At 32.8% G+C, this 19,069-nt stretch overlaps 1 protein-coding gene across 8 annotated transcripts in view; it reads left to right on the top strand.

Moving 5' to 3' along the window:
* The window catches only part of LOC125064465 (disintegrin and metalloproteinase domain-containing protein 22), a 494,578-nt gene that overhangs the window by 152,015 nt on the left and 323,494 nt on the right, over positions 1-19,069 (top strand). For all 8 annotated transcript variants that reach the window (XM_047671514.1, XM_047671508.1, XM_047671510.1 and 5 more), the window contains exon 4: positions 18,783-18,920. In XM_047671514.1, coding sequence (XP_047527470.1) covers positions 18,783-18,920 — 138 coding nt within the window. The remainder of the gene's footprint in view (positions 1-18,782; positions 18,921-19,069) is intronic.

Below are 19,069 nucleotides of genomic sequence, written 5' to 3'. Positions count from 1 at the left end.
TTTTTCAGAAAAAAAAGTTAAATATTTAAAAAAGAAATACATTATTTCATTTGCTCTTATATTTAACATAAGCACTTATCGTTATTTTACAAGATTTAATTGAATTTTCAACGGTTAAAAACTTAGGGCTTATTCTTTACTTAGTATTTTAGTAGCTAAAAAACGAATTATTTATTTACAAAAATATATTGCCAGTTTTAAAAATGAATGAATATTAACTGCGCTATAGTCATCTTTATAACATTGCTTAGAATAGTTTTTTTTATTATTCTAGAGACGAACTTTATTCTGTGGATGATACACAGTATTTCACGAATGTATCAATATAACCTACCGGTCCTATCCGGTCTAACTAATAACTTGTTATTTGTAAGATAAAGTAATCAAACCTTATCAATCTTTGTAAACAGACGTATCAGGTGAGACATGTAGATCATAATTTTGTTTACACAGAGAGCTTTATGTATCCGAAGCTGTTGATTATGTGTCAATCAATAGATGGTCCATACCGACACGAGGTCGTTTACAGATCCAGTGGTCAGCGTCCGTTGACAGGTCACGTAACAAATGTCTATAACAAACTTACTCCATCAAAAAACAGCATATATTTACGTATTCACTTCCATTCGATACTACACATACAGTTATAAAATAACACTCTGATGTTTGTGTAAGCGCTGTTATCGATAGCAGGTGGCAATATCGAGGCACGTGATCATAACACTTTGTTTACAAATAGTTGGGATGATTCTAAGCTATTCAGAGTACGGGGTTCGTGTCAATCGATAGTGCCGGGTCAAACGCAATATCCGTTCGTTTACAGTTACCACGGTCAGCGCCATCTGTTAACGATTCTGGGAAGCACGTTTCATTTTACAGCCTGTGCTTAGATAATGAATGAAATTTGTGATATTTGGTTGGTAATAAAGGGTTATATAAGGTAGAATTTTGTCTTATTAAATAACACTTATATGTTTTTGTAACAAAATGAGACATGATATTACAAAATACCCTGTAACCGCAGACAAAATTGCTTCATAATGAACATAAGATCGAACTACACATCACGGCAGTTACGACGTAATTAATTTTAATTAAAATACCTTATTCTCGAATGAAGTCGATACAATGTTTCGCAATCCCAATAAGCGGGTCTAAATGAACATATATTTGTATGGGGCTCAATAGACCGGCACAAGAATGTTTAGTGTTAAATGTTAATGGAGATACGACAAGACAATTTATCGTGGGCTGTTTGGATTACAGCGAAAATATAATATGTATATTATAATGCCGTTTTAGGCCAGTTGCAATTTTGTTTGCAAGGGTTTTGGGTTCGGGATATTCTCCGATAAATTCGCAGTAGCAGCATCGAGACTGGGAGTAGTCTTTGTTGTGCTCACCTCGGATGGTAAAGATGATCTTATACCTCCGCTCTCTTTCCTAGTACAATAGCGTGAGGTCGCCTGGCTACCGTCCTTAGAACCGTCTGAAATGTGACACGCAAGGCCCCCACCCCCCGCGTCGTCAGCCCCACGGTTACACCCTATCTTTAAATCCCCGGACGTTGGGGCCGTGACATCCTAATTACTCGAATAAATACAATTTATTGTTATTTTGCGATAAAATATTTGATAAATTGGTACCTGTTCAGACGGGTTTGTTTGACTTTGTGCAATAAAGTCACCATGCACACACTTATCGCGTAGTTTCTGACTAACAACTAACTAAACTCTTAACTGCCAACGCTGGTGGCGCAATAGTGATGTAATTAATGGTTAATATTTCTAACAACCCTAATTAGCAGTTGTAAGCACTTACCTTCAAATGGCCTATATTAAATTTTATTAAATTGTACCATATGTAATGACTGATTGAAATGCTTCTGTCACAAAAAAGAAAAAGGGTCGTGAGAAACGTGGTTTTTGCTTTGTATCATGTATTAAATGATAGACACGAATTGAATTATAAGAAATTAAACTGAAAATAGCACTTTTTGTTTACGTGATGAGTTGTGCTATTTCACTCTACAGTAAGAACTTCGTTCCAATAAATAATTTCTCATCTTTCAGTACTGAATTGAACTCTTCTATTAACCGACATGAAAAAGTGAAGGAATTTGGATGTTCATAATGTTTTTCTAAATTTGGGCATCTGTCATATATAGGTTGATTTGCAAACAGTATTTTGTTCGAAAGATGTTTATCTGATATGGTTCTATTTGTTTTTCGTAAAGATCTGATGATGTATTTCAGCGAGAGATGACAGGACTCTTCCATAAATGACAACACATCAACCGCGATTGCTGCAATATGTCATTGAAATTGTTTTTTTTTTTGTTACAAATCTCGTTCAATATAGATGTTTCCTACAAACTTTACACAATAAATATCAATATTTTTCCACCGTAGCCGCAAGTAACAGGTTACTTACAGAAAATGCATAGAGTACCTACTGTATATACATACCTAATCCTTCGTGTTAGACCCTGTTAGGTGAGCTCTCACTACCCGCTATCAATAAATGTCTGCCGGTGAATTAATTATCCTCAGGTGTTCCGACAAAAGGAATTCTAAATAAATAAGTCTACCATCAATCGTCGGTCCGCAGAATGGGACTTGGGATCTGCTTTTATTGTCTGTAGTTGTTTTAAGGTATTGTTTTAATGTGTTTGTTATGAACTTGTCTGTTCTTATTTAAATTCACTTTTCGCTTCTCTACCTGAATGGATTTTATGTGGCATTTTTATTTTTAATTATCATGCAAAGGTAATGAACAAAATTTCCCTGATAATGATGAGTTAATATCCCATACACGCTGTTTCGTAATTATTGAACATGGCAATTAAGAATATGTTATTTGTCGCTGTTATTACACATCAATAACCTTTTCAATAGAAGCACAGCAATAAAGGGTATTGCTGTTTGTCGGTAGAATTTATTCGTTATACATGTCCAGATGAGTTTGCACGACGCTCTCCCACTTGAGAAATGTATTTAGATTTTTATAGGTAAGATTATTAGGCAGTTTAAATTGTGATATTGGTACCTTCTCTGATGAAAAGAATAATGTTCACTTGCAAAAACGAATTTACTAAACAATAACGTATGTGGTTTTATACGAAGTGATATAGATATTCCCTCTTTATTCCCTCACCCAATCCCATAGATTGCCATCCACTCAGACTATCCCATAGTCATAGTCCCATAGATTTACGTCCTATCCAAAGCACAGGGGTATAAACATTAACAGCCTTTTCCACTAACCAATAAGATGTTTCATAAGGGAACGCCCGTATGTTCCGCTTTTCTGACTGAACTCAGAACCTCGAAATCCACAGCCGTATAAACTAGCACTGATCTATGTGGAAGTCAGATTGCTTTAGATATAGATCTTGTGCAACGTACGATACTCTACGAGTTAGTTACATAACAGGAGCGTGTATTTATAGCTGATCGAACTAATTATATCTAATGTATATGTTTTGCTTATAAATGAATTAAAATCATTTGTGTAACAAAATTTTCTATGGACGTCTAGCAAATATTATACGTTCATTCTTATAGTATTTTTTATCTTTGAAGTCAGTTATCCAGTTTTTTCTCTTTTAGTTCTGCTGGCTCTGTTCTAAGGTTCATTAGTCCTGCAATAAATTGGTTCACGTGGCTTTGTCATTTTGTATTTCTGATTAATTGTATAAGTTCATGTATTGATTACAATTTTAATAAAACTCAACTTCTTATGTCCTCAGAATCCGTTTGTATTGTTGTGTGTGTGTGGATTGAGTGTGTATTTATCGACATGTCGTGCTTGTGTGTTTTTTTCTTAAATAAATGTTTATATAATTCTTTTGTTTATTCAGCCAACTAAATAATATCATAACGTCGTTTTTTTATTTGATTACTTACATTATTAGTTACTTTCTCAATTTTCTGAACACAGAAATCCACATTAGAAAAGTATTATGTCCGCGTACTTCCGAAAATGTATTTTCCTTCTCTTTAGAAAATTCCCTGTTAGTCACGTTATTAGGTGTAATCTTATGATCGTCAGCAGCGACCATTACAGCAGGCTAAGTTTAATTGCTGAAATTTATCGCAAGCGAGATAATACTGTCGTTATCATTATATCCACATTGTCGGTGTCCAATGAGACGTGGGCTACTGGGAACGGTACCTCAGGAATTTTTGAAAATACCTTTTGTATTAAAATAATGAATAGAGAATTTATTAATAATGATAATTCATCATTATTAATAAACAAAATTTTAAATCTTGTATCAGGTAGGTGATGATATATGTAATGTAGGCGGGTAGTTACCACCTACTCAACACATGCTACCATCAAAGAATACTGAGTATCTTTGTGTTCCAGTTGATGTGAGTTAATTTAGTATATTAGTGAGCCAGTGTAATTACAGGTACAAAAGACGTTACATATTTTTTCGGAAAGTTCGTGACGCATAAGCGTTATTAGGTATGGTTAATATTCTATAAAGTGCCAATTTTGACGGTTATGATCCATTTATCACCAGTTGGTGCATTTTTCAATACGTTTTTCTATTTAAAAAAAAAAAAAATCTTATAATCCAATACAATACAACTTTACCTTTAATTACTCTACGGATCGTAATGAAATTTTGCATACAGGTTAGGGGGCATCACTTTACAGATAAAGACATGGGGTTCCTAGGTTCCTCCTCCTCACGTGAACTCCGCGCGGGCGGAAACTAGTTTGATAGCATTGCAGCATTTAGTTGTGGTGATAATTAACCTTACCGATGTTTGTAATTTGATAGATTTCTTTATTAGTTAGACATAGTTCTACCAAAACCACTTAATCACGAACAGATCTCTCGTTTGTGATTGTGGAGGCAAATAACGAATGCTTTTAGATAAAGTAAACATTTGTATCACGATTGGTCGCGATGACAGTTGAGAGGACAAAACTCTGTCAGTTCGTTGACCCCCTGGACGCCCTTTTAGTAACAGAGAGGTTTCCTTTCGATAATCGTAGAGCTATATATAGGAAGACAAATGATTCCAATACAGAGATTGGGATTACTGAGCGGATGTTATTGAAACAAGGATTTTGATTCGTTTATGCGATGGACGTTTAAAATATTGACCAATCCCAAGACATTTGATGACAAGATGTTTGTCCAAGAAAATATAAACACCCATATATGTTCATAAAATACAAATCTAATTGAATGAGTTCAGTACAGTTGGAATAATAATTTTATTTACTTTCCGCTCGCAGCGCAACCTACCAGATCCAATCTAAATCACCCAGAGCCGCAATCAATTACACGAAAATCGAAATCGGTCCAGCTATTTCAGAAGAGTTCAGTTACATATACACATACAGAAGAATTATATATATAGATGTAAGCTGACGGCCATATGGGCTTGATGGGAGTTGATCACCACTGCCCATAGCCATTGACCCAGCAAGAAATATTAACCAGTCCTTACATCGTCAATGTGTCACATCCCTTGGAAGCTAATATGTTATGTCTCCTGTGTCTTTAGTTACACTATCACTAACCCTACAAACCAGATCACAATAATACCAAGCATTGCTGTTTGGCATTTGCCAAGCCTATCTGGGTAGGTACTACCTACTCATTAGATATTCTACCGCCTAACAGCTCAGGCACAAGAGTCATAATATTTTAGTTCCCAAGGTTGGTGGCGCATGATGTCAGGCATTGTTATTTCTTACAGCGCTATTATCTCCGTGGTGATCAAGTGATTAAGTGGGAAAACGAGCAAATGGACCTCTTAGAGGTTAGTACCTCTAAGAGGTCCATTTGCTCGTTTGCCCACATATATCATAAAAAAAAACTTTAACCCAGCTGTATAAATTTACAGCTTGTCATTTTATTGATGCTTCGCTTATAATAAACCATAAATAATGATAAATTGACGAATCAATAAATAAAACAAACATTTAAATTTAGAACGAAAACGGTATCTATAAATTGTCAATTTGATATATAATTTATTAAAAGTCCCTATTTAATAAAACACTAGTAACATAATCAGACAGCCGAAACGTAACATCTATAAAACGTCCTCGCAATTAGCGAGTCGGCGTTTTCCCTTTGATGTGATTATTAAATTTTAATCCTTAATAACAGTTCTGCTTCTCCGGATACGCCGTTTAATGAGCGCTGACAAACATCGTGTAACGATATTAATCCGATTAATGGAATTCGTTGCGTTTTTATATTTCTTAGCACTCATTACTTTGAGTCTTTATTGACTTTTAAAAGGGTTCTCTTTGATACTTTTTAGTTTGTTCGAGTTGTGCTCAAAGTTCGTTCGCAACTTTTGCCCATCTTCTCTTTTTCATTTCCATTATTTAATGTTGATACCTATATAGTGATCTATATATAACTACATTAATGTCAAACTAATCTTTTGTCTCGTTTTCTCATCACAAAATATTAAATAGGCCGTTCTTCATTTAGCATAGACAATTTCATTTTCTAGATCTACATAATCCATCAAAAATAAGCGTAAGGGTTGATAAAATATGGTAATTTTTATCGTCTTTAAAATTTGTATATTAATTAATTGAAACATTTTTCAAATCTACTAGTTGTTTTGAAATACTTTTACTGTAAGGCTGGTATTATTTCCACTTTCGAGTTTCAACATTTTCAAACTCCAGTAGCACACAACTGATACAATATTAATCCACCAAAATATTCATCAAGATCCGAAAACGAGGAACATTCGTTGGAACATGTAGCTTGCAGTTTGTAAACAATCCTTCATCTTTGACTAGATTTGCATAATTCAATATAAGAGTTTACAGAGCCTTAAGCCATAAACAACTTAGAAGGCTTACATTCTTGTCTTGCCTTAACTGGGCGTGACAAGGATGAAGATAGCTTGTTATAGTAGAAAAGATAGGGATGGCGATATATTTTGGGCGTTCGTGTAATATTAAGCTTCATTTGCTCGAGGATTTTGGTGAGAATGTATATTTCTTTAAGACTACAAGACACAGTTGGAGTTTAGAATTTGTTACAGAGAAAGTTTTGAATTTATATTCCGTTGATACTTCGTTGATACTTAGTTGATTGTAGCAATTATGATAAATTTGTTATTTAAGGGATAATATAATGCCTTAATGTGAAACTTATTTCGAAATTTAAACATCAAATTTTTTTTTCACAATAGATTACAATATATACATCGATTATGATACCTTTTATGTTCACGATATAATATACATGAACAAAATTAGCTGCTAGTTGTATGTATGTGTGTATATCGTTATGTGAAAACTTGATTTGCAATATTTGAAAACCAAAAATTTTTTCACTCGGAATTATTAATATCTATAGAAAACTCTCTGGAGAAACTCGTGTATTTTGTAGAAATGACGTGATCCTTTAATCCGCTGTGAAGAAGCGTTACAGATTAGTTACCGTTTCCTTTACACACCTACTGAGAAGTTGTGCCCCAGACACGGCTCACAATAATCGTATTATAAATAATTCTATTAAATATAAAAATTAATCTCATGATATTTTTGAACAAATCAAAAAATATTTAATTAGTTGTTTTAAATGTGTATATTAAAGCTAACATAAATTAATCTCTTTTATAATATATACTAATATTATAAATAAGAAGGTAATTCTGTTTGTTTCTGTTGCTCTTTAACGGCCAAGCATTTTATGCATAGCACCTGAAGAACAACCCAAAATGCGAGCAAAGTCGTGGCCGACGACTAGTATATAGTATATATATTTTACATACTAATTACCATTTCATTTTTCTAGTTGTTAGCTTGTAAGACCGGCCGGAATAATCATCCCGATATGCGTGGAGAAAATTCCGAGTCGGACTATCAAACGCTATGAGGTTGTTCTGAAACTGAATCCTATAATTAATGGCACTTTACGGTGCCTCAGAAAGGTTGCAATCCTGTGTCTCATCAGTACTATTTCCCGTTCCATCAAATTAAAAGAGAAAGGTAAGGTATTGGTAGAACTTTATGGAATCCCAATACAAATAACAATACTTAGTGTTACTATGTTCCAGTTTAAAACCGAGTGAGTGAACCAGTGGTCCAAATATTGGTGACGTGTGGTATCGCCAACACGTCACCAATATTTGGAACCTATATACCCATATAGGTAGTGGGTAATACTTTTGACGCCGCCAATGTGTGGCATATTCGCACGTCCGCTTGTCAATTAAACAAAAACATAAATATTGAGAATGTATCTAATATCCCGTACTATTTGGTTAATTTCTGTTAAGGCCGGTGGCAATTAGACGAGTATCATCTGGTGATCATATCCTTATATTAATATCAAAGTACATTATTTTGATTTATTATTCACTCTAATGAATTTAATTTATTGTTTAACTTTTGTAATATTAATTAAATTACGAGCATCCATATGAGTCAATTATAATTGTGAATGGAGGAATAAAATTCCTTCAGCATGGATTTATTACATTTGATAATTATCAATTAACTCAAATGATAATTATCAATGATAATATGTTTCGAAATTACAATTATGATGTACAAATGATATTTTTGTTATTGTTTTGAGAATTGCAAATGAATAAATATAAATCTGGCGTTAAGGACAATTTAATTAATATGTATGTACACACAATGATAAGTGTAAGTATTCGTTGTTTTACATCTAGTGTAAATAAATATATACTAAATTAATTGTATTAATGTAACTTAACTATTCAGTAGTTACACAGAGTGGCCACTCAGTTCCTCTCGATAGAGATAACTAAGGTTAATTTTTTTTTTTAATGACGATTCAAAATTGTACTCGATAGTATATTTTGATTAGAATTAAAACTCATACATTAAAAGTGGGTCTCCCTTAACCTAAATGAACCTTGTTAAAAAAACCTTATAAATGTACCGAGACGAAAGACATGACGTCATGCGTTTTTTTCGATTTGGTTTCATAAATAGTCGAGTAAATATAAATAATTGTGTAATACTTTATTTTGTAAAGAAAGAAATATGATTGTAACATCGGATTGGTTGATTGATGTACATGATATTATTATGTGATCATTTTATAATTGATGTATATTGTCATTCATCACCACTTAAATCTTCGCCAGATTAAAGTATAAAATATGAATATTCGAACTATGAAAATATTAAAATTTATATCCAAATTAACAATAATTCTTGAGGATGCTGTATAAATGACAAAGAAGAAATTTTGAAAGGAACATCAAACTTAAGTAAAAAAAAATGTCATAAACGTCCAAGGCTCTTGTAATTTAAATTTGACTCTTCTTCTAAAGCGTGATGTAAAATTAAAGCACGCTAAAACAAAAGTTAGCAAATAAAAGAGAATTTTATAGTTTCAAAGCCTTTGACTCGACTGTACCTTCAGCTCGAGTAATGTAGATGAATGAACTAATTATGTTTCTACGACCTGTGTCTAAGAATAGCCTTCATTGGAATTGACGTTTTTTCAAGTAGGAACCTGAAACTAGCATGTTATACTCGGAATTCTATTCCTCTCAAGATTACTTTTGACTTTAGCTGATAGGTACATCATGGTTCAGTGATTAGAAAATGTGAATCGTTATCGAAGATTGCAAGATCTTAGCAAACATAACTAATTTTTTATATATTTATATAATTTTTGTGATTACCATTATTGTGATTTGTGGGAAAACATCGTGAGGAAAACTGCATATGTAGGATAAAAAAGAGTCACTTGTGTATTCAACCAGCTTCGAAGGAGTGTAGTGGAATTAGCTTCAAAACTTCTACTCAAAAGGAAAGAATGCCCACCAATGGTATATTTACTTGTCCTTAACATTTATTACTTTCACTTGTGTCTTAGACAAGGTTCCATAGGTAAAATAGGTTCCATTCAATTCAAAATTTCATAGATTACACGTTTACTGATTTATAACTACCCTTTCCTTACCTATGTCAAAGGTCTGTTAAAAAAATCTGATTAGGAAAGACTGATTGTAACATAAAAGTTTTAAAGTACCATGTAGTTCGGCTCACCTGTCTCACTTCCTGTCTTCCTGAAAGGTAGATTTGGAATTCCAATGCGAGTTGGTTCATGGGACACATGAGCCATGATTTAATTCTGCCCCATACAGCCTTTCTTATGATGTTTACATTCGTTATCAATATCGGTAATCCCATAATCTTACATGAGTAATCTTTATCACAATTAAAATTAAATACGAAATACAAAATTTATTGTCTCTTAATAAAGATCACGTAAATGCAGAATCTAAGGTACCTAAGCCAGCAGTAGCTCTGAGTATATTATCAAAGCTCAGGCAAGGGACCATCAATGGATTAGTCGATATTATTTGACAAGCTGACTTAGAGCAGAATCCTGGTCAAAGCGAAATATTCCAGTTGTGTTTTTATGTTTTGAATAAAATAAAAAACCGAACGGTTTCTCTCGTATTTTTTGCCATTGATAAGGAAAATTTAATAAATTAAATCAATTTCACGATTTTGTCTTATAAAATGATACCGATTGTAAATTTTTAATTTATTGCCTTTCAAGAGAGAATTGTTTTAATAATAGAGTATTTTTATTGGCTGTTATGCTTAAACTAACGGCTTTTGAATAACGAACGAACGCCGTCCACAAATTAGAAGCATCGGTCCATACCGCCTCCATAGGCGGCGCAGCCTGCACAAAGCTGCATTATTCATCGGCTAGCGGCATTCACTACGGGAACCATTAGCCGATTGGGTCACTTTGCTGCCGATTCTAGTAGATTGATCTAGACAATCTGTGGTAATTGTATTTTAAAGATCTTGTGGTTTTTAAAGAGCATGTGATATAATGCATTTTATGTGCTTGTTTTGTTGGTAAATATAAGCTTATGAAGTATCTTAATCGATAACGGTGGTTATTGTCACGGATTAGCCAAAACATCAGTATGAACTAGAGTGTGCGCAAATGCACAGATGCGCATTCTATACTCACGCTCGTTTGATCTAATGGAACGATTATCTGACAGGACCACAGAGATATCAAACGCAGGTAAACAGGCTTTCACTATCTATTAAAAAATTCACATAACTTCTCGTCCACGCAAACTTCATCCAATTTCGTTATATATATACTTTTTGAACATAATTTATTTTTAAAGCAGCTAGCTACCCTTCCCGATTTCATAAGGCGTATGGGGTAAGGGAAATTTACAAGCTGAAAACCCTCTCCAAGTTGAAATTTTTAGATTTACTAGTGTTATATGTACATTGTACATATAAACCTTCCTCTTAAATCACTACGTTTATTGATGGAAACCGCTTTAAAATCCGTTGTATAGCTAAAACATCTAAGCGTGCAGACGGTGGGAAGCGATTCTGTTTTATACCATGTAGAGAAGCGTCATTATATTAGTATGGTGCATTTATAATAGTGCTGCATACTCTTTATCAGAATAACAAACAATACATTTTACAATACCAGTTAAATTATTTAAATTCGAATATGAGAGAGCTTAGGATGCAGAAAGCATCATTTACATTTCTGCAAGCAAATATCAATATTTGTTTAAGTCGATAATTGAAATTGTTCAATATATTGCGGAGTCTAGTCTGACCTCTCGATTACGATATAACAAAAGGCAGAACTTTGCTAATAATCGTGATTATCCGTCCTTTTTATCGTTTCTCGGGAGTTTGAGTGTTTGACGGGATAACGGAAGTTTTAAGTAATGGTACATTGAACTGGAGGTTAAGGCGAGAGGTAACAATGTAGCGTTAAATTTACCTCAACTTTTTATATTTTTCGTATGTTCATTTTCCTGTACATGAAAAGGATTTTTGTGTTATTGTTAATACTAAATATCCATAAATGTTTCGTTCGCTTCTTTGATTAAATTCCTTTAATATTATTTACTTTGTCTGTTATAATAATTACATAAGTAATTAAGTAAAAGATTTAGGCATATGTCACAAGAGCGGCCATCAGTTCAATCGAAAAAAAATAAATTGTGCTCATTTCTAATTTTATAATTTTTTATTAACGTGATATTGTATCTACTGTTGGTTGTCCTACTGAAAATAAAATAAATTTTCACCTTACCTTCAAAGACCTTTGTGAGTAAAATATTGAATTTAAGAATGCGAAAATTAATAAATGAAAATTGACCATAAAAGATAATACTTAATTAATAATTGGTCTAAATATTCAAAGAAAAATGATGAGGATTTCGTTTATTTTTATAATACTTGAAGTACATCGAATCGCAGAAAACGTTCAGAATAGCAGTCTCAGATTTATTGCTAGAAAACAGAAACGCATAATCATTAAAACATTTCATAAAAAAAATATTAAAACAATAAAACGATAATCGACAATTTCCGGACGCTGAGAAACACAATGCTATTTTAATCGGTAAAACATTTTAAAACGAAAAATATTAAAAGGAAGAGAGAATTATCGGATAATTACTCGTTCGCTTTAAAACATAGTTTTTCAAGTTCTTAGCTTGAGTTTACTTTGTTATTTCTTTGTGCTGAAGGAATATATCACTAGGAAACTCTAAAGAAAGAAAATACACGGTACAGCATGCTATTATAAATTAAAATAAGACTAACGGAAGTACTACCCGTCGTACTCTGTTTAATATTCGAAAATCAGTAATTGTTAAGCGCTCCGTTATAAATGTCTCATATAAAAATATTCGAATCCATGTATTTCTTGGTTACTTATTTTACCTTCTTATTGCTGAGAGTTTCCCATCACACATGATGACAGCTTTAATGTATTAGGAAGGTGGATGGCCAAATGGGCCACCTGATGGTAATTGGTCACTACCCATAATTATTACTTATATTACATCAATGCGCCACCAAGCCACCTTGGGGGCTAAGATGGTATGTCTCTTGTGGCTGCAGTAACATTGGCTCACTCAACCTTCAAACCGAAACACAACAATAGTAAGTATTGCTGTTTGACATTAGCAGCCTGTAAATTTCCCACTGTTGGGCTAAGGCCTCCTCTCAATTGAGGAGAAAAATTGGAGCATATTCCACCACGCTGCTCCAATGCGGGTTGGTGAAATACACATGTGGCAGAATTTCGTTGAAATAAAACAAATACATGTTTCCTCATGATGTTTTCCTTCACTGCCGAACACGAGATGAATTATAAGCACAAATTCAACGGCAGTCTGGGTTTGAACCCGAAATTTTCGATTATGCACGCGTTCTAACCACTGGGCTTTGAATTGCTGTTTGGTTTGTAGAATATCTGGTAAGTGGGAGGTACAACAAATAAACAAACTTACTTTCGATTTAAATACATAATTTTATTAAACTTTTGACAATTATAAGTTTCTTACTATTTTCACCACTAACAAATCACACTCAATGATAGCAACAAGACGTTTTCAATTTTAATCCAACCTTTTAGCAAAAGAATTGGTCTTTAAAATGTTTTTTATGTAAGAATTTAGAATTGAAAAGGAAACGAATATCAATGGTCGGGCGCTATCTGCTTTGGTGCACAAAGAAAGATCGGTACTCACTTTATGACCTGTTCTATCGATAGGATCGTGGCTCTATACATTTCTCTGTATTTGACAATTGAATTTTACTTTTTTTCTTCCATCCTGTAACATTCAATTCGTGCTATATTTTTAATGTTTGTGTTCATTTGAAATTTGTTGTTAGATTGTCGTATATATTATACGAATACAAGGTGTTTTCTATACTTTATCCCGAGATGCAAAACACAAGTGTCAGGGGGGGGGGGATGTTTGCCGAAATGTTGTCTTAATTTGCACGATACCTACGCACGCCCACGCTATGTCTGAAGACGTGGGCTTTAATCCATTTCTGATTAAATATCCATCAAATGTAATACATGTGTAATGTAACTATGTTGAATAGAACCGTGATTAAAATACATGAATCTTGATACTTGCGGGTTTAACTCGGACGAGTATTTATGAGTGTTTATTTACTTAATTTGTGTTAACATTAACATTAGTATTGTGTGAACAAACATATATAGATGAAGACGCATCACATTTTCTATTCTATTTGTCTTTCATCACCTTTCTGCTTACAATAATTCACTTAGTATGACTTTTTGTAAGCTAGTCTGAATAGTACACATACATTACATATTTCCCGAGGTTGGTGGCGCATAGGTGATGTAAGGAATGGTTAATACTTCTTACAGCGCCTTTGTTTATGGGCGGTGGTGACCTACCATCATGTGGCCATATGCTTGTCCGCCAACCAATACCATAAAAAAAGATAATGTACTTAGTCCATATAATTGTAACCGAATAAAAATAACCTTCGTTTTATCGTCTATCCTTTTGGTCTTGTAATCGCGCAATTGGTCTAAAAATCGCACTTTTACAACGGAATTGAAAGGAGAATAATAAATGGCTTGGTCGACTCCGCTATCAGTTAACTTCGGGGCACAAAGCAAGATCGGCCGTCACTTTACGAACAATTTTATCGGCACAACGTTCGCTTTACAAGTTTAAACCTTATTCGACAATTACAATTTTATTTTTCTTTTGTAATGATTTTTTTTAGTCGGACTTATTTTTTTCCTTGTAAGACCACATCTCTCGAGGTCTTAGGTTCAAATCCCGGGCCGAGCTGGTGACAAGTTATTGAATTTTTCTGTCAAATATTATCTGAGAATGGAATGAATCCCTAGAGAATAGTCGCCGTCATTAATTTAAGAATCAACACCTTTATACCATTTCTAGCATTTGCATTAGAAATTCTGTAGGATAATTTTATACGCATTTACCGAATCACAGACAATGTTCACAGCTATGTAACGATTGTGTTATGTTTTCTATAAAAGTAACGACTCTATAGGCGTTCAGGTTTTTTGATATAAAATAAAAAAACAATTTAGCTAATTTTTTTAACTATTCTTGTCAAATGTTCTAATTCCAAATAAATCAATTGGTAAATTCTTGATACTTGACTTTGACATGTTACTAGGCTACAAATTTAATTTAATTCATCACCAGAGCTAAATGTACTCTAAATAGTTTTTATAATTCTTTATTTTATATAATTTTGCAACTTGTCATTTAATTTTCAGGTTCAATTATTTCTGCTTTTAATAATACCTCTTCAACTTCACTAGATTTAAGACTGTATTTTTATATTATATTATTCATCGGCGACTAAATGTTAAAGTTTAAATTCACGAAAACAGCCTTAAGTTGCTTAAATGAAATTCAAAGTACAGTCGGCGATGCATTTGCAATTACGTTAGTTTCTGGGAAGTAGCTCGGCAACCTCACCTGACTTCTGTTTATGTTGCAAGTACTTTGAAAGCTTCACTAACATACGTACAGAAATTTGCACTCAGTAACATTTATATTCAAGATGGTTGAATTATACAAATATATGTCAAAGTATATTTGTAGCCACTAGAGATTTAATATAAATTTAACCAGCACCAGGACGTAAAGTATATTTACATCAAGACCGTAACTTTACCAAACTACCCACCTAGCGGTAAAACCTTCGACTATAAATATGCAAGAAGTAATTACCAATCCTACAAGAAATATATTGACAATGCACGATTAAACGTGAGAGTGATGTCCTTATATACTCTGTATTTACACTGGCTCACTCATCCTCCAGATACAGCAATATATAGAATTTATGTGCGGTAGAAAACTGATGAGTATGAACATTCTGAAATATAAAATTGCCAATCATAATTATATTTTAGAAGAATGTGCCTCAGGATAGATTGAAGGGACCGATATTAAATGACTTTCATCGAGTTATCTACTAATAACATTGACTGAACATAACAGACATGTTAATAAAAATATAATCGAACTTCTAAATTTAGTTTAAAAATAGTATCATTTTTTTTATCAGGTAAGAAGCTTCTGATTCTGAAATTATTCATTTGAGAAAAATGAGATAGTTTTAAATATAGATTAAGGATCACAAATTCTAATAAATCTCTAATATTTGTAATTTTATATCGATATGGTTGAAGTATTTTATTATTGAATATATTTTAACAGTTTTTAACATATTATGAGTTCGAAATTAAGAAGAATATACTTATTGAATGTTTGAATAAAAGTTTCTAATGTAAAATTTATATCATAGTGATATATATATGTATATGCGTAAATTAAAACGCAGTGTAGGACGTCCTCAGGCAGGGTGAAGTGACGATTTGCGCAAGACGGCTGGCTGGAGTCGGATGCGAGTTGCCGAAGAAAGACCACAGTAACGTGCATTTGGAGAGGCACATGTCCAGCAGTGGATGAATGTGGGCTGATGATGATGATAGGTTTCCCATTCAAATATCTCTAAGTTGCATAATTTAATTTTGTGTTCAAATTTTGCGAGATATTGTTTTCGTAGAGAAATAAACAGTTAATATTATATGCATTAAACTACTAATCAAATTGTATAAACCGGACTAGTTTTCACTTAAAACTTCATAATAAACAAGAAATATCGAATTGACTTAACTACATACGTAATAGTAAAATTTATATAAAAATAATAAGGATTTAAAATTACACAATGAAGTCGAATAAATTATTCTGCTTCAATTTTATTTAAAGATATGAGAGAGTGTTCATTATACATTTCGAACATATAGTTGCCCTGTGTATGGCTAAAGATATTTATAGTTTTACTTAGCTGGACTTTGATGTGATATTTGTGTTACATCAATATCAGCTTTACATATAAGTTCCAGGCTACATCATAATATAATAATGTTTTTCAATAATAATTAGTCTAAAAAGGTCTTAATCACAAGAAAAAAGATTGAATAATTTCAGAATACCTTTAGATAATTCCCGAGCATTCGTTATGTTTATAGGATAGCTTAAATGTTAATTGACCGTCTAGTTACACAAGTCTCTTGTGTCAGTAACTCGATTAGTAATGTCGTTGTTAAAATAATAATTATAGGTCGGCAAATTTGACTTTCGTATTAAATACCTTCTACGACATTTATTGATATTTATATTCAATTACCTTTCGTGGCACTTATTGCACTCGTCGAGATTGTTTTGCAAAAGGGTAAAATTCGAAGGGTACTATATATCCTTAAATTTTCTGAAGTAAGCTAGAATTATATGAATAGCAAAAACCTATTGCGAAGGATGTAAAACATTTTAGTGTAGTCAATTCGTGCTAATGCAATAGGATTTTTTGAAATATTTTGACAAAAACGTCGAGTAAAAATTATACATGACGTTAAACTGATGGCCTTTATCCATGGCGGTGAACATGTGATACGTTAACTCTCATACTGTACATTACATGTACCCCATGTCGTATCAAATACTCGAATGCGAAATTTTCACTGTTATTTATTTTGATAATTAGTTTTTTATTTATTATAAATCCTTACGGGCTATTCTAATATACAGTAACTATACTGGTAAATACAGACAAATACGGTACCTATACTGTGTTTGTCAGTTTAAATAATGTACATTATTCCACTAACAATCAATATTATTTGAATTAAACAGAATCTTTATTGTGATTACGCGAGAATAGCCTTTATTGCACATAAATAGCCTACAAAATCTCTCGCATAATTTTTTCAGCCCCGGCACAATTTATTCAAATTAAAATTTAATTTATATCGACAATGACAGAGGTAAGGACGAGTATCCAATATTACGAACCTATTAAATTACAAAAGACTTCCAAAGTAAGAGGTCGTTATTAAAAGTGAAATTACGAAATTCTTGCTTGTTCTTAAAATAAAATGCTTCGCATTTTGATCGAAACCAGTTACCATGGACACATTTCATCATGGACAATACTTTTCCGTTCGAGCAGCGGGCTCCGATGGGCACGACGATTAGACGTGTTCCTTCTCAGCTTTTTTTTCCAGATAAAATCGAGTACGATTTGTTTCGTAGAAAGGAAATTCAATCAGATAAAATTGTAGATATAACTTTTGTAAATACTGTCCTACGAAAATGCTTTGTTTGAAACGTATTGATATAGATAAGTATTGTCAATTGTGGCTTAAAATGGCCCCACGTTGGGCTCCATTTTAGCAAATTACATCCAAAAGCGTTATATATTATTTTACCTAAAAGCTAATTTCATACAAAATATAATATTTCTTGAACAAAGGAGAATATTACAAAATATAAAATTAATCAATATACATAACTGCCTTCAGCGTAACTTGATCTAAATTTTTATAAATTGAAATGCTACCCGTGTCTCTTGGCCTTGGAAATTTTTTAACATAATTATTAAGTTTCATTATTCTGTAGACATTAATTATCAAATGAACTAGTTTCTTTATAAATTATTCTGACTTCTGTTCTGGACGTTGTGTTTGGTTTTTTTAAAAAAGGTATTTGTATCAGTCCACAGTCCGTGGTCATGCAAATTACTCAAAACAAAGCTATTTGTTAGGTCACTGAAAATACAAACGACACAAAATACAAACTATGTTTTTGTATGACCACATCTGCAAAAAAAAATAATGATTTTTTTTCTAAAATTTTATTAATTATTTTACTAAATGTAAAACCTTATATTACATTTTTTTAGAGTATGTTATTAAAATATTTATATAACGGGAAAATTTACTTTGAAAGATAGAAATTTCAAAAGTGGGTTTATGAAAATGTAGCATTAATCACTGAATTTCAAAGATTAAATTATAATAAAAACATATTCATGATAATCAAAATTGAAATTTTAAGGGGATGTTATGTTTTAGACAAAATTATGAATTAAAGTGATTGTTTCAGGTGAAGGCGAGCCCGGGGGCGAGCGGCGGCGGTGCGCGGGCGCGGGCGGTGTGTCGCGCGGCATGCGGCGCCGCCCGCTGCTGCTGTTGCTGCTGCTGGCGTTACTGCGCGCGCACGGCCTGCTCGCCGCGTCCGGAGGTATGTACATAATATGTATATAACAAGTGTATTTGTGTCATATTTATTTAGGGCGAGTTTTTGGCTTTCTTCGTTTTCATTAAATATATATTGGAACTAAAGCAAATAATAAGAATATTTATATATAGTTATGCCTTAATATGTTATAT

Source organism: Vanessa atalanta, chromosome 6, assembly GCF_905147765.1.
Source record: "Vanessa atalanta chromosome 6, ilVanAtal1.2, whole genome shotgun sequence".
Lineage (NCBI taxonomy): Eukaryota > Metazoa > Arthropoda > Insecta > Lepidoptera > Nymphalidae > Vanessa > Vanessa atalanta.
This window is presented reverse-complemented; position numbering and strand designations above follow the sequence as displayed.